This window comes from Accipiter gentilis, chromosome 11 (assembly GCF_929443795.1).
Source record: "Accipiter gentilis chromosome 11, bAccGen1.1, whole genome shotgun sequence".
NCBI lineage: Eukaryota > Metazoa > Chordata > Aves > Accipitriformes > Accipitridae > Astur > Astur gentilis.
In genome coordinates, this window is record NC_064890.1 from 2015399 (window position 1) to 2036604 (window position 21206).

Sequence of the window (21206 nt, forward strand, 5' to 3'; positions counted from 1 at the left end):
GCCCCTCCCCTCCGACCAATCAGAGAACGCTCGGCGACGCGTCGCTGCCCAATGGCGCAGCTCTTCCGGGTTTGGGATAACGCCGATCGGGGCCGACGGAATTGTTCCCGGAGTTTGTTGAGCGTCACCACTCTCCCCCCTCTCCCCCCCCGCCTCAGCCTGTGCCGCGGTGGTGACATCACGCCGCCGCGCATGACGTCACGCAGCCCCAGCAAAGCGCGGGTGGGTTTTAACCGCCGCGGAACGCCCTGGGAAGGGACCCGCCACGACGTGGGCTGGGGAGGGGAAACGTGGTGGGTGCCCAGCCTGAGGGAAGGGCGGGTTCCTGGTATTCCTGAGGGGAAAAAAGGGAATTTCTAGTATTCCTGAGGGAAAAGGGAATATTTCCCGTTTTCTGGAGGGAAAATGAGATTACTGGTTTTCTTGAGGGAAGGGCTGCTTTCTGATTTTCCAGAGGGGAAATGGAAGTTTCTGGTTTTGCTGAAGGAGAGGTCATTTTCCGAATTTCCTAAGGGAAGGGAAAATTTCTGGGTTTCCTGGAGGAGAGGCTGGTTTCTGGTTCTCCTGAGGGGAAAGGAAATTACTAATTTTCCAGTGGAAAAAGGAAATTTCAGGTTTTCCCGAGGGAAAGGGAAATTTCTGGATTTCCTGAGGGGACAGCTGGTTTCTGGTTTTCCTAAGAGGAAAAGTAATTTTCTAGTTCTTCTCAGGGGAAACGGAATTTCTGGTTTTCCGCGGGAAGAGTCTGTTTTCTAGTTTTCTTGAGGGAAAATGAAATTTCTCTTTTTTTTCTGAGGGAGAGACTGGTTCCTGGTTTTCCATATGGAAAAGGAAAATTCTGTTTCTCCTGAGGGAACAGCTAGTTTCCTGTTTTCCCAAGTGAAAAGGAAGTTTCTTGTTTTCCTGAGGGGAAAGGGAATTTCTGTTTTTCCTGAGGTAGTGGTCGGACCCTGGTTTTCCTAAGGGAAAGGCAATTTCTTGTCTTCTGGAAAGAGAGACCAGGTCCTAGTTTTTCCAAGGGAAAAGGAAATTTCTGGGTTTACTGAGTGAGAAGCTGGTTCCTGGCTTTTGGGAGGGAAAACGAAATGTTTGGTTTTCCCTGAGAGAGAGGCTGGTTCCTGGATTTCCAAAGGGAAGAGGAAATTTCTGGGTTTGCTGAAGGGGAGGCCAGTTTCTGGTTTTCTGGAGTGAAAAGGAAATTTCTAGTTATCCTGAGGGACAAGGACATTTCCCCTGAGGGAGAGGCCGGTTTGTAGATTTGCTGATGGAAAAGGAAATTTCTTGTTTTTCTGGAGGAAGAGGCTGGGTTCTGTTTTTTCTGAGGGAGAAGGTAATTTCTGTTTATCCCGACCCAGGGAGCAGCCATTGTATTCCTGCAGTTTGAAACTGTAATCCTGATTTTAGCCTTTCTTCCAGATCTCTAGCCATGGCAGAGGGGGAGAGGCTGAGGCCGCTCCTCCGGCTGGTGCAGGAAGGACGGCTGGACCTCCTCCGGGACGAGCTGCAGCCGGACGACGCGCTGGTCCCAGCAGCGCGGAGCCACCGCTATGGGCGCTCGGGGGACACACTGCTGCACCACGCTGCCCGATATGGGCACCGGGACGTCCTCGCCTACCTGGTAGAGGTGCTAGGGATGGACGTTGAGGCGTTCAATAGCGACTACAAAAGACCCCTCCACGAAGCGGCCTCCATGGGCCACGGGGAGTGTGTCTCCTACCTCCTGGAGAGAGGCGCAAGTGTAGACTGCTTGAAAAAGGCAGACTGGTAGGTCACTGGATTGCTTTGCTGTGGGTCAGAGCGATATCTGAAAGGGGCTTGGATGTGGAAGGTGGGAATGGGACTGCAGGACCTGTCATTTAGAATCATGGAATCGCAGAACGGTTTGGTTTGGAAGGGACCTTTAAACGTCATCTAGTCCCGCCCCTCTGCAATGAGCAGGGACATCTTCAACTCGATCAGGTTGTTCAAAGCCCCATCCAACCTGACCTTGAATGTTTCCAGGGATGGGGCATCGACCACCTCTCTGGGCAACCTGGGCCAGTGTTTCACCACCCTCATCATAATAAATTTCTTCCTTATATCTAGTCTAAACCTACCCTCTTTTAGTTTAAAACTGTTACCCCTCGTCCTGTCACTACATGCCCTTGTATAAAGTCCCTCCCTGTTTTTCTTACAAGCCCCCTTTAGGTACTAGAAGGCTGTGATAAGGTCTCCCTGGAGCCTTCTCTTCTGCAGGCTGAACAACCCCAACTTTCTCAGCCTTTCCTCACAGGAAAGGTGTTCCATCCCTCTGATCATTTTTGTGGCCCTCCTCTGGACCTGCTCCAACAGGTCCATGTCTGCCCTGTGCTGAGGACCCCAGAGCTGGACGCAGGACTGCAGGTGGGGTCTCACCAGAGTGGAGCAGAGGGGCAGAATCCCCTCCCTTGACCTGCTGGCCACGCTTCTTTTGATGCAGCCCAGGATACGGTTGGCTTTCTGGGCTAAATTTCAGCCCTATCACTGATTTCCCCCTGTTTATTGTAGAAGTTGTAAATTACTGCTTCATTAGCAGATCCAATTTAAAAGTTTTCATCTGCAGCTATTTGTTCTTCCCCATGCCCCTGTTGGATGGGAATCAGTGATACTGATTCACATTTTTGTGTAGCGGTCCTCAGAAACTGAAATAAGAAGGTAAAAAGTAAGTTTTACTCCTGTTTCCCCTCAGCAAGCAGAGCCTCTTAGGTCAACTTTGCTACTGATATATTAGGAACAGCCTCAAGAGCCCAAGAAACAACTGGTTTCTTCAGGGTTTTTGTTTGCCTGCCACGTGGGAAACACGTAAGCAAATGATGAGGGACTGAGAATGGGGAATAAAAAAATAAAGCCTAATCCACAAAAAAGCAGCAGGCCTGATTAATGTCAAAGCCTCTTCTAGGGGAGGGAGATTTCTGTGTACCACCTTGCCAAAAGAAAGCAAAGATTCTCTCCAGCCCACAAATTAAAGCCCAGGGAGGTCATTTTGAAGCTGAACTAACATAAATACAAAGGCAGCATCCCAGTCCTCGTAATTCGAGGCTGTGCCAGCGTTGTGCTGTCATCAGGGGGAGCAGAGGGAGGCAGAGATCTCATGAGCTGCGTGCAGATGTGTGTGCGAGCCTGGTTTTGTGTGATAGGCCTGCAGTTCCCCTCCATCCATGGATTAAAAATGGGGAGCTACGTGCTTGCTAGTGCATGTCCCAGCCCTTGGACAAAGTCTCATTTGCATTGAAAATATACACTGATCTGAGGCACTGTACAGAAACAGAGCTGCAGGAAACACAGAGCTCCACGCTCAGCTCTACCCCATCGTCCCCAGCAGACGTGTCTAATCTCTTCTTAAAGATCTCCATCACTGGAGATTTTATCTCCCTTCTCAGCACACTCTTCCTGACCTTATCTGTCCTTACAGCTGGAGCATTTTATGTTTATAAGTGTCAAAGGTTGTTCCCAGACATGTGAAACGGGACAAAACTGTAAAAAGCTTCACTCTCAGGCCAGCTGCTCTGCATCAGAAATGTTTCAGAGTGGCATTTGCTGGTACACTCATGCTCTACTGCCAGGATATGCAGAGTGGTCCGTGGTTTGCTGCCTGCAGCCATAGCTGCCTCTCTGGGTGACTGGCTGGCGTAAGAAACACTGATGTTAACAGCTCTGTCTCAACATTCCCCAAAAGTCCAGACCCAGTATTATTACCTGCATGAAAAAGCAGTGCTGTAAAATCTCACAGGTCCATATGCAGCATGTGGTGAGCCTCAGTCAAAGCATCTGAATCCAGGTGGGATGATAAATTTAGCCTTGGGCTTGAAGAAGGTCTTCGCCTTGAGCCAGCAAAGTTTCCTACTACCTCAGATGGGTTTTAGTACATCAGTTTTCCCTCTGGCTAGCTCACCACAGCTGGCACTGAGCTACTGTGTTTTATGAGACAGGCCAGTTGGTGCTACAGACAACTTTAAATCATACTTCAAGCTCAGACGTTAGAACAAAAGCCATCAGACTTATACGGCACTGTCTCTCTGGTTATTAGGTTTGCCTTGTCTTTCTTTCAGGACTCCCCTAATGATGGCTTGCACTAGGCAAAACCTGGAGGTGATCAAAGCTCTTGTGGAGCATGGAGCCAACCCACTGCTGAAGAATAAGGATGGCTGGAATTGCTTCCACATCGCGAGCCGTGAGGGCCATCCCCAGGTCCTCCGGTACCTGCTGGACGTGTCCCCGAGCAGCTGGGACACAGAGAGCACAATTAAGAGAACGCCTCTGCACACAGCAGGTAAAAGAGGGTCCTGTTGCCACCAGAGGGGTTGGAAGAGAAGAGTGGCCTGTGATGGCAGCAGAGAACAGAAGGGGGCTGTTGCTTCAGTTCACATTTATTTTGGAGAAGCAAAGTGTGACCTGTCTTGATACAAAACCACAGGGAAACAGTTAAATAAATACTAAGTTATTGAAATTAAATGAAAAGGGGCTAGTGGTGGGCATTAGTGGGAGCTCGCCTCTCTGAACTTCATTCTGCTAACAGTGCTCTGCTGCATCTTTGCAGGGTTTCACCTCAGGACAGACACTCATTTTAGTTGCTTTCAGATAAATAAACAGCAAGCATTAGGCTTAATATTTCTTAATGATGTGCCAAAGACTGAGCTTGTGAGGTTGGAGGGTCCTCAGTTCCCATTTGACTGGATTTTGCCTGTACTCAAAGCATGTTTTTGTGGTGCATAACAGTTATGTTCTCTTGGGAGTGGTGGATCCATCCCAGGAGCACTCGTGATGACCCACTGACTTTGGCCTCCTTGGACCAGGGTGTTCGTCTCCATCTCTGCCTCCCTGTGACAGATATATCCAAGCTCCCACAGCTCAGAACACATTGCAATACACTTTCCGTTGCTGGCATATGAAGCTGCAAATTGCACTTGGAAAATCTGCAAGGCTCCAAGCATATCCTGGCATTTTAAAAGTCCTAAAAGCAGCAGAGCTGCTGAGAGACACCTTTTGGGATCTGCCTGTTGATGGGCATATTTACCAGTTTGGTTTCTAGTCTTGTCATCAGTTTTTGTAAGAGCTGTATCTCTCAAAGTGATCCATTTTTGTCCGAATGCTTGGTGGTTTAGGTCATTATGGCAAATCTGAAGAGCTGTAGGGTCTCTAGGTGTAACCACCAGAAGAAGCATCACAGGTTTTGGTATTCTCACATTGCTCTTAAGAAGGTAGTATCTAGCGGTGAGAAATCCAGAGTGCCTTTCTGCAAATGGGAAGGATAGTCTCTGCTGGGAATATGCAGGGGCTGTTGTTAGTGTTGGAAGGCACTTTGTCCGATTCCCCTTGTCTGCCCCTTTCATTGGTTTAAAAGGACAAATGCAGGGAGTGAACTGGTTTGAAGAACCACAGATGTCATCAGGCATGGTGGGGAGCAGAAGGGCAGTTAGCTGAACAGTGACCCAGAGGCAGTTTGGATTTGGTTTCTGGCTTTCCGACTCTTTCATCCTTGAAATGCAGTGATTAATCTTAACTTATGAATGAAGCACAAGGTGTGCCTCAGTTAAGTTCTCTGAGTCTCGATAAGTTGAATGGCCCAAAAATCTGTTAATGCAGAAATAAGTTAGTCCTGCCATGTCTCATTGCTCCTTACAGAGTATCAGGTCTGGTTACCCACAGACCGTGCAAGCTAGGCAGTGCAGATAAAGCATGGGTCATCCCAGAGCTTAAATCCCCTTAACTCTGCCCTCCAGAGATGCAGTGAGAGTGGACAATGGAGGGACCGAGTGAGTGAAGGGAGAATTGTGTGACGCCAAGTCAGGGTGACGTTTTGGGGCAGGCTGGAGGCTAGAGGTTGGTGGCTGACCTGAATCTGAAACCTGTCCCATCCCTGAGCGGGGATTAAGCTGCGTGTCCCAGGGCTCGGCAGTGTCTCCGCAGGAGAGATGAGTGTGGGGAGCCACCACTCAAAGCTGCGGCTACCTAAACTCATTTCCTAAAGAGTTTAATAGGGATTGACTCTCTGCAAAGACCCAAGGTATCGTGAGGAGACCCCTGCTGTGCTGTAATTAATCTGTTGGGTATGTTGCTCCTTGGCTGTCATTCCTGTTACTTCTCCGGCCCTCAGTAGCTGCCTGTCTACCACACTGCTCATCAGCAGTGACAGTCCCAGCCCAGGGGCATTGGCTGTGCCTTAGTCCTTGTGCTTGGCCTGAGAATGAAAAATAGCTGATGAGTTGTTTGATATTTCAGGCTGGGCGGTGAGGAGCAGGTTGCCTGAATGAGAAATGGCTAATCCTCATTTATTTGCATGTTCTCCTGTCCCTGCTCAATCCCAGGTCTTGTGTTTCCGTGTCTGGGCTGGCTGGCTGGGCTCGCAGCCCCGTCTCAGCCCTCTCCCTGCAGAGACATGGATGTTGGGTTGGGATCTGGGGTTTGAGGGTCTGGAGATGGGGTCAGGAGCAGGGTGAGGACTGTCCTGAGGAAAAAGACCTTTTGACCTTGAGTTTAAAGTCTCCTCCCTGCCTCGTAGCACTTGGGATATGGGGGTACAGACAGTGATGGTGGGATCCAGCGCCTAGTTCTCACTGCTTCATAGACATGTCTTGACCTCTGTGTTGTATCCTATGTTTGACTTTCATTGTGGCAAAGCGATCAACCCATGATTTGGGTTGATTTCTGGTCATTTTACCGATCCAGGCTAGACCCTGGACACACACGTTGGCGGAGCAGCAGCCGGTGCAGGAGTGAGTGGGCAGCGGGAAGGGCTGGAGCTGCTTAAACCACCTTTGCCCCCAGCATAATTTTAACCCAGGACAATGCTGGAGGCTGCTGCTTGGTGGGTGCTGGTGCCAGCATCCCCACACACACCACCACATAGCCGAGTTACACAGACACAGCTCCTGAGGCGGGGCCACGGGCAAGGGGCCGGAGACGATGCTGGAGCTGCCGGGGAGATGGAAATCATGTCAAGATGAACCACCGTCTCAATGAGTTTAGATCCCAAGGGTGTGGATATGAGCACATTAACCCGTGACCAGTCCAGCTGGCTTCCTGGCACAGTTATCCCTGGATAGATGATGGGTAATTTTCTCCCCCGTGCAATTTTTTTTCTGGTTGATTCCTTAAGCTTTGCTGCTTCATATATCCGTAGCCTGAGGCAAGAGAGCGGGGGACATGTAATTAGAGGAAGTGGAGTGCAACAGTGGATCTGAGCACTGCAGCTTTCTTGTGTCTCTGTTGCTGTTAAAGGATGTGTTGCTTGGAGTGTTTTTTCTTCACGTAGCTTGGGTTTTTTAAAGCCTCCATTTCAAAAATCCTTTTCACAGTGTGGCTCTGCCTGTATTTACATCAGCTCAGGTGAAGGGGTGATAAACGGGCAGGGAGCAGGAGCAAATGGCCAAGGTCTGGGAGGATGGGAGCCCTTCGTTGGGCTTTCAAAGAGCATCTATTGTGCAGCTGCGTCTGAAGGTTATTGCTGGTAACACACATTTGTCAGGAGCCCTTCTTTCATCACACAGAGTAAATAGCCTGATGTAGCAGCTCCGGGCTTGCTTTGATTTTTTTTTTTTTTTTTCAGTATTTCATTTGTTTTGCAAAATGACCTGCAGAAAAAAAGCCAGAACGAGACAGTCCTTACATTGCTGTAATACGATGTGTTTTAAAAAAATAGAGAGAGGATATTTCAGTGCATGATGTTCAAATCCTCCCCCGCTGTTGTTGTTTTTCCTCCGAGATGCTGTCTGGGTGAGGATGCTTCATTAGGGTGATTAGATGGGAGTGATGGGTAGTTTGAGTGGCTGAGGAAGGGTGGAAATGCCATCCAGCTATTCACCAGCTCCCTGTTTTGTGTTCATTTTGCTTCTCACACATTTCATTTCAGGGATTAACAAATACTTGCAAGAAAAGATCTTTGTGTCAGCTTAATTGCATGTACGCTCTCATGCATGTACTCTGCAGGTAGAGGCAAATGTTGCCTATATGCAATGCCTTTTTCCTGGTTTATCTGGTGTTTTCCTGTAGGATCAGGGGAGGGGAAAGCTCGAGATCTGGAGACAATGTTTTAATTACAAAAAAAAAAGATAATAATCAAAAGCTTTGAATTTAAAGCCTCTTGGAACCTTTTCCCTCATCAAGAGTAAGCCAGAAGGGTCAGAAACCTGATTCTGTTTCACTGTAGGTGTGCGGTGGCATGAAAACATAAATTAACCGTGCATTTCCTCCCTCTCGTAGCAATGCACGGCTGTTTTGACGTTGTGGAGCTGCTCCTGGAGCGGTAAGCAGGCTTCCTCCCAGCACTGCCTCTGCCACCCCGCTCTCCCCCGCCTCCTGTCCACTACCAGGCTTGCTCCAGCCGCCCGGACACAAAGGGAGTTTATGCCATTCGGGAAGCCTGGTTGCACAGCTGCCCTGCATGCGATCGCGAGGCCATCTCTGTTTCCTCTGGGTTTTTCACGGCTGGTTAGGGGCTTTTGAGACAAGGACAGTCTCCGAATGGGCTCTGATGGGCTCTGACTTCGCTATGACATAAGCCACGGTTATATAACTCTGCTCTTTTTCTGCGCTGATTCATTCCTATTGCCTCCGATGTGTCCGAGGCCATACAATAACAAAACTGTTTTCTGACAGCTCGGTTCTCGGTGCAGCTCCTCTAGGGTGGACTCGGCTTCCAGGCTTTATTTTCAGACTGTGGCTTCTGGGAGACTGCTGTGAAGTGGCTTTAAATCAGCCTGTGCCCAGTCATCATGACCCTGTTACCTTCCTTACCAGCACTGCCCACTGCCAGAGCTGGAGTAGCTTTCCCTGGGCATCACAGCCACTGCTAGCCACAGCTCCTGCTAGCTGACTCGTCCCAGCCTTGTTAATTTCTGTCCATGCTTGGCCCAACATAAACAGCCCTGTGATTCGAGCCAGGCTTTCAATTTTAATTCAGTCTTCTCTCATTTCAATGGAGCATTAACCTGAGTGAAATCTGTGAGCTTTGATTTTGTACGTGGCGTAGTTACATGAGGATATGGTTTTTCCCACTGCCAGTGCACACCTTACCCCTTCTAGAGATCCTTTGTTCAGGGGGCAAGGGAAATATAAATGATCTGTAGAGCCCTGGCTTTTCTGCAGCCTGAAGAAGTTGCACCAGCTGAGTACCAGATCTCTGACCCAAAAAATCCCAGCAGACCATACATCAGGCTGTAAAGCACTGAGACAGGTTTATGCATGGTCTATGGACAGGCTTTATACGTGCCATTTCCAGTCCTATCCGCTGATAGCCTCCTGCACCACCAATGCAAAGCAACGAGTGCAGTAAGGATTTTAGAGCTGCCAACAACTCTGTCCTGGCTTTTGTCTTCTCTCCCAGGTGCCAGTACAAACCTGACAGCAGAGACAAATGTGGAGTCACTCCCTTTATGGATGCTATCCAGAACGGGCACGTCAACATTGCCTGGCTGCTCCTGGAAAAACACCAGGCAGGTGCCAAAACCTCACCTCCCTCCTCCAGGACCTGACCTAGAACTGCCAGGACAGGCAATCTGCGCATTCACCATAACCATGTTGCAAGGAAGCAAATTCCCAATTGTAAAGAAGTCAATTGTGAAAGAAGGCAAATTCCCTCTGAAGATGAGCAAGGTTTTGCTGAGTAAGGCCACCAGGACTCAGCTCATGGTGAAGATCTCACCCTGGGGCACAGATATGTCCCCACAGCTGGTGAAGGGGGATGGAGACACAAGGCAGTGGCAAGAGGGGACAGGACTTGCTGAGCACTGCAGGGGCAGCTGTGTCAAAGTCAAGACCAGCACTTGGGAGTGCCAGGGCTCAGCATGGAGCCTCTCGTGGCATCACTGAGGGTGGATAACAGGGAGACGTCTGGCTGCGCCAGCAGCAGCTCATCTCTGGCCTCCCTCTCTCATGGCAGCTGCTGCTCCTGTATTGTCTCCCAGTAATCTCTGATTTCCTCCAACATACAAGACGTAACAGGGATGTCATTAGAGCCAATTGTGCGTAGCAGGAACCAGACCACTGCATTATTTATTGACTGTTGAACTGATGTGAGATGGTTGGAGCCCACCTAATGGCTGATTCTCACAGAGGTGGGGTTGTGTCTCCCTTCTCACCTACTTTGCCCTCACTTTGCCTCTCGCCTGCACCAGCTCTGGTGTTCATCAGACACCATGCCAAACTGGTGCACCTCGCTGGCCTGGCAGAAAGCTAGCATGGCAAAACCAGTGAATCTGTTTGTGCCATGCTGGCAGGTTGAATCAGCCAGCTGAGCACCCAGCGTGGCACGGAGTGGGCCAGGGAATGGGGTACCACACTTTTCAAGATCACTAGCTTTGGACTTACTCAGCCTTAACACATAGCCTCACTCAGCAGAGGTGGTTTGATGCCCAGGTTGTGCTTGAGTACGTAGGTACTTGTCGACTTCAGGAGGTGTTCATGTGCTTGTCTTCACTCATCTGGCCCTTACAGGATAAAACATTTGTGAAGTTTGTTTACACTTTTAGTTTCGCATTTCAGGCAATGAAGATGGAAGAGTTGATTTAATTTCCTCGTTGTGGTGCCCTGGCTTACTGCCATGAAGCAGCACTGGAAACGCTAATGGCAGTGTTGCTACCTTCTAGGTTTTATAAAGCCATGAGTCAGGCCCACTGGGCTTCAAGAGGCTGGATTATATCCTTTAAGATGAGTGCACTGTGTATTACTTCCGTTACCCTTCTTGATTTTATGTCTTTGCGGTTCACATTCAGAGACTCACAGAAGAGATCTCATGAGGTCATCTACCCTTCTCCCTCCCTCTACCTGCATCCAAGTTCTTCTCCACCAGCACAGAAGCTGGAGATGGGTTGTTTCAAGCTGCTTTAAAGAGCTGAAACCCATCATATGTGCTTCAGCTGAAGAGAGGGGGGGGGCTTGGTTCTTTTTTGGCACTAGTTTTGCTTATCACTTAAAAAGCTCAGCAGAGAGCTGGCTCTGGTCTGCAAATCATAGAATCATAGAACCATTTAGGTTGGAAGAGACCTTCATTAAGTCCAACTGCACCAGTCCTGCTGCACCAGTCCTATGTGTTCATTGCTGTCGCCATGGCAGGCAGACATGATTCTGCTTGGGCTGGTGATTGTCCTTGAAGGTTTGGCTGGGTGGTTCATTGCTTTCCCTTTCCATTCTCCCCTCCATTCCAGGCCTGTCCTTCAGCCGTGGATGTGCTGGGCGCTCAACCTCTGCACCGGGCAGCCGTCACGGCCCAGGATGAAGCCATCCAGTTCCTCGTCTCCAAGCTGGGTGTTGATGTCAATGAGAGAGCAACGGCCCTCCAACTCACAGCACTGCACTACGCAGCCAAGGTTTGTTCCTGTTTCCAGGCTTCCTCTACAAAGTCTTTGCCAATTGGTGTGCTACACGCAGGCATCTAAAACAAGCTCTTTTAGATGTTTGCCACTGATGGAGGATTTACATTCCTAGCTCATCCTCTGTCACTGTCTTATCTGCTCCTGACCAGTCCCATATTCTGTTTAATGGTTTTTAGACCCTCGTTAAGTGTGTCCAGCTGTCTGCAGAGTGGTGGTGGGTATCTGAGTTGCTGTGTTCACCACTCTCCTGCCCATGCTGCTGACTGCGCTGTGGCTTAGTAATCCTCCTGCCTGGCATGTGGCTGAGTGGGATCGTGCAGGAGCAGAGGTGGGTGGCAATAGGGCACAGTTGGCCATGCTGTGGATAGGACTTGACCCACACCTCTGGCGAGCATTACTCTTCCAGTCCACTGCCTATGGACCAAAGTGCAACACCTGAAGGGAGTCCACCCTGCTAGTTATTGGGAGCTGTAGGTACCAACAGTTCATGAGCTGTGACAGTTCTTCACCAGTGTCTTTTCACTTGCCTAGCAGAGGAGATGTGGATGAAATGCTGCTCAGATTTCTTTCTCTATTTTTCTTCAGCCCTGGTGGCTTGTGTCCCAGTGGGTCAGTAGCCAGTCTCCGTGTCAGCAGCTTGCTGGGCAGGATATGGCTGATGCGCTGTGAAACAGCAGCTGTTTGTCCCAGTAGGCTGGATTCTGGTCTGCCCATGGCCAGACCTGAGAAAGGAGAGGTGGAAAGGCGGAGGGAGCTCGCGGGTGCTTATCTGTGTCCTTCGCACAGGAGCTGTTTTGAATTCCAGGCAGTGAGTCGTTTGAGCTTTCTCCTCCTCCCATCTCATGCCTATGTGGGAAGCAGGGCCTGGTGGGCTGTGGGTCCTGCAATGCTCCCTGGGAGTGCAGAGCAGATCTTAAAAGCCTCACCGCTGACCAGGATCCCTCCTGGGACCCTGCTGCCTCCCTTCTGCTTGGTGCTGTCACACCACAGTGTGCAGCATGCTGGCAGCTGGTGGCAAGGGAAGGTCCCAGCTCAGATCCCTGCACGTGAAACCTCATGAGCTTTAACAGGCAGCACTCAGAGCCTGGTCTAGACTTGTAGTGGGAACGAAGCAGCATCCCAGCGTCCCACTCCTACAAAAGCATCAATGACACTTATTGGGAATGCTGGCAACAGTATTCTCCTCCAGCAGGACCCAGCCGTGGCATTTGCTGGCTGCCACAAAGGAGGCCTTTCTCCCAGCTTCCCTTCCTCATGCTTTAAGAAACCATGTTGAAAGCCCTTTTGGTTGCCAAGGGTACGTTTAACAGCAAGGCTATTCGGGAATATAATGTGCCTTGGAGAAGATCCCAGCTCTGTCTTGGCGAGCAGCTGATTGGGGAGCGATTTGATGGGTTTCTCTTCCTTTCCGAGGCTCAGTGTCACTTTATATTTACAGCATCATTTGTTTGGCTGGTGTTTTTTTTTCTTCTTTTCTTATTACTTTGCATTTATAAATACATGAAAATCAAATTACGCTTTCAACTCAATTTGCTGCCAAGGATGTGGCAGCTAAAGCAGTTCCTGGCTTGCTGTCTTTGCCACTGAGAGGGGGTGTGCATGCAGCAGGGAAATAGGAGCCTTGAGCAGGGGGGAAGATGCTACTAAGTCATACGATAATGGGGGAAAAGAGTGGGTGGTGGGGATAAAAATAAGAGCCTTCCACTCTCATGCTGCATGACAAAGACTAATTCATTGCACTGAAGAAGTAATTACAAAATCAGGCGCATTATTTAAGGAGAGAGGATTTATCTACAGAGAACCTTATGCAGAGAGGAGGGGTGTGGGGGCTGTATTGGCATTTTCCCTTGCAGCATTTAAAATTGGCTACTGGCGGAGGAAAGATAGACGACACTGTGGGTCGTGACGGTGTGTAAGGATGACATTCTGCATCTTCTCACAGGGCATTACAAATACTGGAGTAATCCTTTAGGAAATGCCGGTGCCTGAAGGTACCGCAGACAAATGCGCAACAGGCCCATCAGCAACAGGTTCTGCTCTCTGAGCTGAAATACACCTTAGTAAGAGCAACTCTAGATCTCTGTGGTACTTGAAGTGGATTTACAGTGTGGGAAAACACATGGCTTTTTTCTGACATTTAGTCCTTTTAACAAACAGCCAGCTGCCAATTATGAAAGGTAAATCAGAGATCCTTCAGCTCTGTGGCCAGCTGAAGTTAAAAGCAATTTAATTGAGTTGCTTGATTGGAGGTGAGGACTGGAGAGGCAAAGGCAAGATCAGCTGACAAATTAGTGCACTAATTTGCTATTAAGAAACATCTTTAGGTTGTGTCACCCAGTTTTAAGTCAGATGTCGTTTGTGCATTAACTCCTCCACAGCCACCGGCAAAGGCAAAGCTGTGCTGGGAGACAATCCTCCAAATTCCTCACACCTGAAGGTCCTGGCTATGCAAAGTGGATCTATTGACCATGATCAAGAAGATCATATGGGATCTAGAGTTGTCTAAAAGCAGATCCACCTGCCTGGGTCTGGACTGGGTTGTATGTCTATCACACCTGCCCTGCTGAGGCTCCGCTCTCAGTCTTTGGCTGTACCACCACCACAACCAGAGACAGCTCTGCACTGTAACATGATTTTAAGCACTGTTGGTCTTAACTGAACACTTGGTTTTAAAACAGTGTTAAATGCTTGTTGCTGGGATGCGTCTTGCTGTTTTGTCAGCCTCTGGGTCAAAATCGCTGCCAGGGGCTTGTGAGGCATGCAGACACGCTGACTGACGGCCAAGCTCCAACTCCTCTCATGGGTAGCCAGCAGAAGGGCTGGAGAAAGTGCTGGTGGCATCTCCCTGACCAATTCCTGTGGGGTAACGGCAGTGTGTCTGCTGTGCCTGGGTAATCCCTGGCTAATGGACTGGACTTGCACTGCCACAGGCAGCTGACCCTGATTTCCAGCTGCTGTAAGGTCCTCTGGAGCCTGAAGCAGCTCCTGGTAGGCCCAGACTTGACCATGAAAGAGTGGATCTGCATCTGTGCCCTTCCAGGTGCTGTATGAAGTTAGGGACAGATCGCTTGCGGCTTCCTTTCTTTTCAGGCCTGAGTTATTTCTGCTAAATTCAAAGGTGAGAAATTGTGCAGAGCTGATTCTGAATTCCACGTGCCTGTCTTGACCACTGCAGGAAGGACACGCACACACCATCCAGATGCTGCTGTCCCTCGGCGCTGATGTCCATGCAAAGGATGGGAAGAGCCGTTCTGGTAAGGCTGCCGATGTATTTGTTCACCCTTTGTACGACAGTGAGAGCGTGCTTTAGTAACAGGAGCCCAGCCTCCAAAGCAGCCTGCGCTGTGTCTGCTCAGTGGAGCGTGCAAGGAGATGCCAGATGCACATATGCAAAAAGCTCTTGGAGCAGTGTGACATGTGAAGCCTGGGGTTTTTTGCAGTTTTCATTCACTGGCTCTGTTCCTGCTGGACTTTCTGATGTCTAATGGTGTGGTTGAGCCTGCACTGGGGCCTTTCCCCTGGGGGAAGAACAGAGATGCTAATTGGTGTTTCTCTTTACCCAGCTACTTATTTTGCATGAAACTTTCAGGAGCTTAGTATCTTTGATACCACCGCCTTGCCATCAAATTTGGTTGAAATTAGCCAGTTTGAAACGGTTAGGGTAGGCAGACAAATACAACAATTGCAGAAGCTCTTAAGCCTCAATTTGTTAGCAAACTGCCTAGGAATAGGTTATGAGCAAATAATAAGAGAGCTTGAATGTAAATATAGTTGCTATAGTAATGCCAGTGAGTTGGCATTCGCAGCGTGAGAGTCTGAGGCATCTCTTGCATCAGCATCTCTCTCTCAAAAAAAGTATATATAAATGGTTTCAGCCATTGCCAAAATTGGCATCTTACCCAGTCTTCAGGTTTGCTTAATAACATGCTTCAGCGGCGAGCATGAACAGTCTTGTATCTCTCACTCTCCCCTTCCACCCCCTCAGTGAGTAAATTTGAGTTCTGTTGAACTCATCTAATTTGTGGTGCCTCCTCGTGCCCATCGGCTGCCCCATTCCCCGGCACCTTTGCTGTGTTAGTGTCACTGCGTCCTGGGGAGCTTCTCACCCAGACTCCACTCCTGCAAAGTGTCCTACATGGATTATCCACAGGGATCAGGATGCCCCATGGTCAACATCAGCCTGCAGCAGGAGCTAATGACCCTCAGCATAAAAAAAATACTCACCCCTGTGCAGGATTAGGCCGGGAGAAGAAGGCTGTCTCACCCTGCTGCGCAAGCCAAGTGTAACAGGACTGCCTAACTGTGCTGGAGCCATGCTGGATCAGCGTGCTGGCTGTCAGAGGGGTCTGCAGGATGAGCTAAGGCTTGGGCTGGAGTATTTCAGCCTCCTCCTGTGGGATGCTCTTTGCTGCACGCAGTGCATGGAAACCTTTCTTATTTACTCCCTGACCCTGGAATGAGCTGACAGGGACCCCCCAGCTCATAAAGGACCCCGGTCACATCCAGAGTAGTTTCAAGCCCCTCTCTTGCATGTCACTATTGAATCCACCCCAAACACAGAGCAGCAAGAAGCCTGGAGGCCTTCTGCTCTGTCCCACAGCCCTCCTGCTGTGGGCACCCTCTGCCCATGACTCAGTCAAAATGAACCAAGTTGGCTTAAATACACCCAATATATTTGCAAACCTGGTTAGCTTTGGCTCAGCCAGGCTAGTACTGCTTGATGTATTGGAAGGACTAGTAGTCTGCAAGGGGGAGACAGAGTAATAGCTGGGGTAAGCCAGGCCTAGAGCTTTTCTAGCAGCACAGCTGGGTGTGGAAGAGGACGTGTCCGCAGCTTGTGCAGGTTTAGTCATCCCACTGTTGCTGTAGACATGCACGGCCGCGGCAGCTGAGCCCTGCTGTGCCATCACACGGCTGCTTGGCTGGGTGTTGCAACTGGGAACAGTCGTCTTTCACCCTTGATGTGTTCCCTCCGCTGACTCGGTTTCCTTCACTGGGAATCTGATGTTTGCATCTGAAGCGGGCTGAAGCTGAACGTACTGGGCAATCTCAGCTCCTGTCTCGACATCTTGTCTCCCCCACAGCCCTGCATGCAGCGTGCGCTGGGCAGCAGGCGGACGCCGCACGGATCCTGCTCCATGCTGGGCTGCAAGACGCCCCAGATAGCACGGGCACGCTGGCGCGGCAGCTTGCGAGGAAGCCAGATGTCATCCAGGTTTTCCAGGATACAAATGTCAGCGCATGAGACCAACTGGGAAGAAGAGAAACACGTTTCATTTCAGCGTGGTACATTAGTTATCACTTCACAACTCTTCAGATTTAGGCAAACACTGGTTTAAAATGACGGGATTTTTGCCCAAAGATTGAGCAGAGAAACCAAGCTTGACACATGGGAAGTATGTTTAGGAGAAAACATTTTAAACAGGATTATCTCAAAGTGATAATGGACCTGAAAAGCATGTTTTAAATAGGATTATCTCAAAAAGATAATGGACGTGATGGGTCTGGGCTATCACACTCCTGTACTGACCCCATCGTTGTAAATTCATGGCTGTTCTTCTTTCACTTCCGAATCTCAGGGCTGAACTTTACCTCTTCTTGTGCAGCACCCGGCATGTCCAAACAGCTGAGGCTGCAGCTCCTTGAAGTATAACTATCCAGGGAAGGTGCCCCATGGGCTGGATGACCTCTGGGGACCTGCCTGGCTTGAACCCCTTGGAGCCTGCCTAGCTCTTGCTGGTGATGTTTCTATACAGTGGACATCCTGAAGGAGAAGATACACCTGGAGCGTTGATTTTTATAGCCCTTAATGGACCTGCTCTCCACTAATCTCTGAAGTTCCTTGAACTGGCCACTTCTTTCTATAGCCCCTGAGAGAGGCTGCGTGCGGTGCAGTGTAAGTGAACCCTTGGTGACTCTTCCTTCATCAGGTTTGAGCTACAGAGGACAAGTGCAGGGAGTCTTCAAGCTGCATCAACCTCTTACGTCCTTTTTGTGGCCCAAGTCTGCTCCCAAAGCCTGCTGAAATCAGTAGTAAGACCTCAACCTTGCGATGACGTCAAGGGTCTTTGGATCAGAATAAAAAAAGAGGTATTTGTTATTCCAGACAGCCTTGCATGGAACTTCTCGCCGCTGATGAACTTTTAAAAAAAATAATCTGCTCTTTGAAGTGTATAGGGAAATGGCTTAATATTTAATGTAGCCAGTAAGCCTCTAACAGCCTGGAATACACATAAAGGTAAGAGCTACTGTAGCCGTTTGGTTTATTTGTATGCATCTGGAATTATAAATTTGGTTTTGCATAGAAACATGGCACATTCCTGTCTATATGTAATGTCAAGATGTGAAAAACAATGGGATTCTGCAGTTTCAGTGACAGCAGATGCTAAAAATCAGACAGGCCTATAACTGAGTGAGCAAGCTAGGTTTTGCTCTGCCCAATCTGTGGTGCTCACGTTGTGGTTTGATGCACGACCCACGTGCTCCTGGGTGGGTTTAAGATGATGCTGAACTCTGAGTGAGAAATTCCCACCCCCTGGTCCCTGGAGCAGAATTTGCCGTGACGATCCTAAGCCAGAGCGACAACAGTGCCGCGCTCCTCTCAAGTTAAACAGCCTTTACAGCAGGGTTAGGGCCTCCTTCCCTCTGCTGGCTCGCATTGCACGAGGAGAGGCAGCGCACTCACAGAAATAATTTGGGGGGCTGTGAGAGGGGGCTGATAGCTTGAAAGGGGGGGAGAAGCCGGGCTCAGTAGCATCTTAAGACTCTTCCAAAAATGCCTACAAAGACCTGCTTTTTGCTAGTCTTCCCCTGTCTTGTTTCTCCACCTGTGAAGGAGATTCTTCTCCACCAGGGAGGAAAAACAAATTAATGCTGGAAGGCACTAATGGTGCAGGGTGGTGGGAGCCATATCAGCCCCTGGGCAGGCGAGGAAGTGGCTTTATTCCTCTAAAGATGCTAAGAATCCTTCATAAATCCGGCCCTGCCCTCCATACAGCAAACAGCAATACTGCAACCCAGTAAATGCAAAGGGCTGTTTTATTCCCACTTCTAATGATTTTTAGCAAACCAAGAAATAGCTGTTTCCTCCCAATATCCCTGCTAACAAGCTCAGATTGCTTGTGAGTCTAAGCTTTTATGAGAAAGCAAGTCAGAATGTTTTCAAATGTCTGTGTCTAGCTGGCCATGGCAAACACCTTGAAAACACAAAAGGGAATTTGCATTATTTTGAAGCTACGTTATGATTTCTGAAGGCTTCTGGATAGTAGCAGAGGGCCCGTCCACCTGGACTGGGGAACACAGGCACTGTGCTCTCGTCCAAAAGTGAGACGTAATGGCACGTCTCCAGCACTGTCTTTTATTTACCCTTCTTTTAAATCTGCCCCTTAGGCAATAAAAAGACGCACGGAAACAAACTGGCTGTTGTTAACGCAGATGATCAGGTACAAAAGGACGTTAGAGAAGGAACATGGATTCAGCTTTATGCCTGCAAAATTAGCCAGGGGAAGAGACCTTGCTGTCTTTCTTGCTGGTTTTGCTGTTGCTTACTTGCTGCAAGGTAGGAGCAAGAGGTCAGGACACCTTTGTGTCCGTGAGTGTGCTGCAAAATGCTGGGAAGAGCTCGGCAGCTCTAGACTGTGTGTGTGTAAACCCCTGTCGCGTTCCCGTCAGACGTCTCACATGGAGAAACGGTGCGGGCGCCTGGTCCCTGGGGAGGAAGCCCAGGAGCTGGGCTCCGTGCCATGCGGCACTGAAGGCAGTTTGGAGCGGAGCCCGGCAGCCGGCACACGGCTTCGGCACTGTCCTGTTATGCCACCTCTTCCACCCTTGGCACTGGCGCTTGCTGGGGGCCCTGCACATGCTCCTGGTCCTGCAGCCGCAAAGGAGAAGACCTAGTGCCTTCATCCTGTAGGATGTGGTTGAGATACAGCCACGTTAAGTAGAAGCGTCTGGGTAGGTAGGAAATAATGTTGCAAACGCTGTCAGGGCTTGCTGGGAAACCTTACAGGAAGGGAAGGCATTTTGTTTTTAAATAAAACTGGTTTTGCTCTGGTGGTTGCACCATTACACTCCCCCCCCCCCCCCCCCCAAACTCAAAAGCACCGAGACATGCATGCCAGGTTTCCTTGTGATGACGCTGAGGACGAGGGACTTGCAGCTATTGTATCCTCATCCCATCTCCTGGGCTTTCCTTAGGTTGGTGACCATGTATTGGTTTTGGATGTGCCCTTTTGTACCTCTTAGGAGCTGGCAGTGATTTGCACTCCATCTGGTTCCTCTTCTCTGTGAGTTACGAGGATTCACTCTATGGCTGTTGTCTTTCAACACTGGTGTCCCAAGTAGCTGGTGATAGACGTGAGCCAACAGCTTGAGGACCTGCTGACCATGGTGCTCCTGTTTTCTGCTGCTCCCGCAGCCAGACCTTCCCGCTCAACCTCTGTCCAGGCCGGTCTCAACGTTTCTACTGTGGGTACGTCCATATGGACGTCGCTCCAGTCCTCCAAGCCAACCTGCAGCTGCCAGCAAGTCAGTCTGTCCCATCCCAAGCTGCTTGTGTGTCGCTGACTTGTCTGATGGAGGTTCGTGGTGGTGGCTTGTGCAGATCGGTGATTGTCTGATGCTCACGGATGTTGGAGAGGAGGTAGAAAATCTGTGCCTGCTGCTTGCGCGCCAGAAACCGAGTCACGGTTATTTCTTGTGTGTCGCTCGGTGCAGAAGATATGTCCCAGTTCCTGGACAGATGACTTCACCGCCTTGCTGCCTGTCTTGCTGCTGGCGTTGCTCACTCCTCGTGTGCTCTGCCGCCGACTGCTCTGCGCTGCCAAACCTTCACCAACACCCTGTAAATGAAGATTTTTTTATTTTATTTTTTTTTCCCCCCTTACCTGGGTTTTGAATGAGCTTGGTGCAAGATGCAGAGCCCAGCCGTGCCCGTACGGAGCGGGAAGCATACGGTCCGTTGATGAGCAGCGTTCACCCGCGGCACATCGGGGCTGGCAGGTCCAATCTCCCCGGGGCCGTGCAGCCACGTTCACCTCTCCAGGCTTTGCTCCTCCAAATACTAAAGCCATTTAAAAGGAGCCACTCTGCTCCCCATCCAATCCACCACAGTGGGGTTTCGGCCGCGTGATGGAGCTTTGTCCGGTTCTTCATCGGCCCCAGCACGCTGCCCTCGGCATTGCACGTCCCCGGTAGATACGGGGAATGCAGACGTATGATCAAATTAAGATGTCTTAAGCCCCACGGGTGTCTAATCTGTGCTGGCGGCCCCGAGGCGCGTAAGCAGCTTTGCCACGGCTGCTGCATACGTGTTGCTTCCCCGGCTCGCCAGGATGCTGATCCATGGGGCGTTAAAACCAGCACGTGGCCGGGAAATTCCTGCCTCACTTCAAGGAAGCGGTGGGCGGTGGAGACTGGGTAGCGGCAAGGATTAAAAAAACCTCTTATATGCAAAAGAAGAAAAAAAGCAAAAAGAAAAAAAAAAATCTCAAATCTTCTCGAAAAGGTGCTGCCTCCTTTGCGTCGGTGCCGTGCTGCGGTTTTGCTGTGGATGGGGGGGATTTGCCGCACCAAGCGTGATCCTGAACGAGAGCAACAAGTGTTCTTCACGTGTTTTGGGGTGAAAAGGGGGAAATGGGAGAGGTCCGGTAATTATTAATCGTTTGTTGCGATAATTAACAAAGCGCAATTAAAAGCGCTTCCCTGCGGTCCCCGGGATGTGATGGAAAAGCACCGGCCCCGTGGAGGGGGATACCCGGGTCGTCCTGTGTGGGTACCAGGTGGGGGACACCCGTGGGTGCTCTGCCCTGCACCCTCGGGGGTGCCCCTCGCACACGCGTGCACGCTCGCTTTGCACGCACGGACACGCGAGTAACCCGC

At 50.0% G+C, this 21206-nt stretch overlaps 1 protein-coding gene across 5 annotated transcripts; it reads left to right on the top strand.

The window, feature by feature from the left end:
• Positions 1–97: 97 nt before the first annotated feature.
• Positions 98–20649, top strand: ANKRD16 (ankyrin repeat domain 16). 5 transcript variants are annotated; one of them, XM_049813776.1, is made up of 9 exons: positions 98–293; positions 1417–1764; positions 4068–4288; positions 8218–8260; positions 9341–9449; positions 11160–11321; positions 14503–14581; positions 16412–16613; positions 16907–20649. In XM_049813776.1, exons 2-8 carry the CDS (start codon positions 1427–1429, stop codon positions 16570–16572), a joined length of 1113 nt encoding a protein of 370 aa, XP_049669733.1. In that variant the 5' UTR covers positions 98–293; positions 1417–1426; the 3' UTR covers positions 16573–16613; positions 16907–20649. The 5 variants fall into 5 exon arrangements, with proteins under 5 accessions (XP_049669733.1, XP_049669735.1, XP_049669731.1 ...); XM_049813778.1 differs by having other exon boundaries at positions 16934–20649; XM_049813774.1 differs by having other exon boundaries at positions 16412–20649.
• The last annotated feature ends 557 nt before the right edge of the window (positions 20650–21206 follow it).

Bases quoted from the DNA above. Each gene is read 5' to 3' on its own strand.
- ANKRD16 (XM_049813774.1), top strand. From the start codon at position 1,427: ATGGCAGAGGGGGAGAGGCTGAGGCCGCTCCTCCGGCTGGTGCAGGAA. The intron at 1,765-4,067 runs GTAGGTCACTGG...TCTTTCTTTCAG, and splicing joins TGCTTGAAAAAGGCAGACTG to GACTCCCCTAATGATGGCTT. The intron at 14,582-16,411 runs GTAAGGCTGCCG...TCTCCCCCACAG, and splicing joins GGATGGGAAGAGCCGTTCTG to CCCTGCATGCAGCGTGCGCT.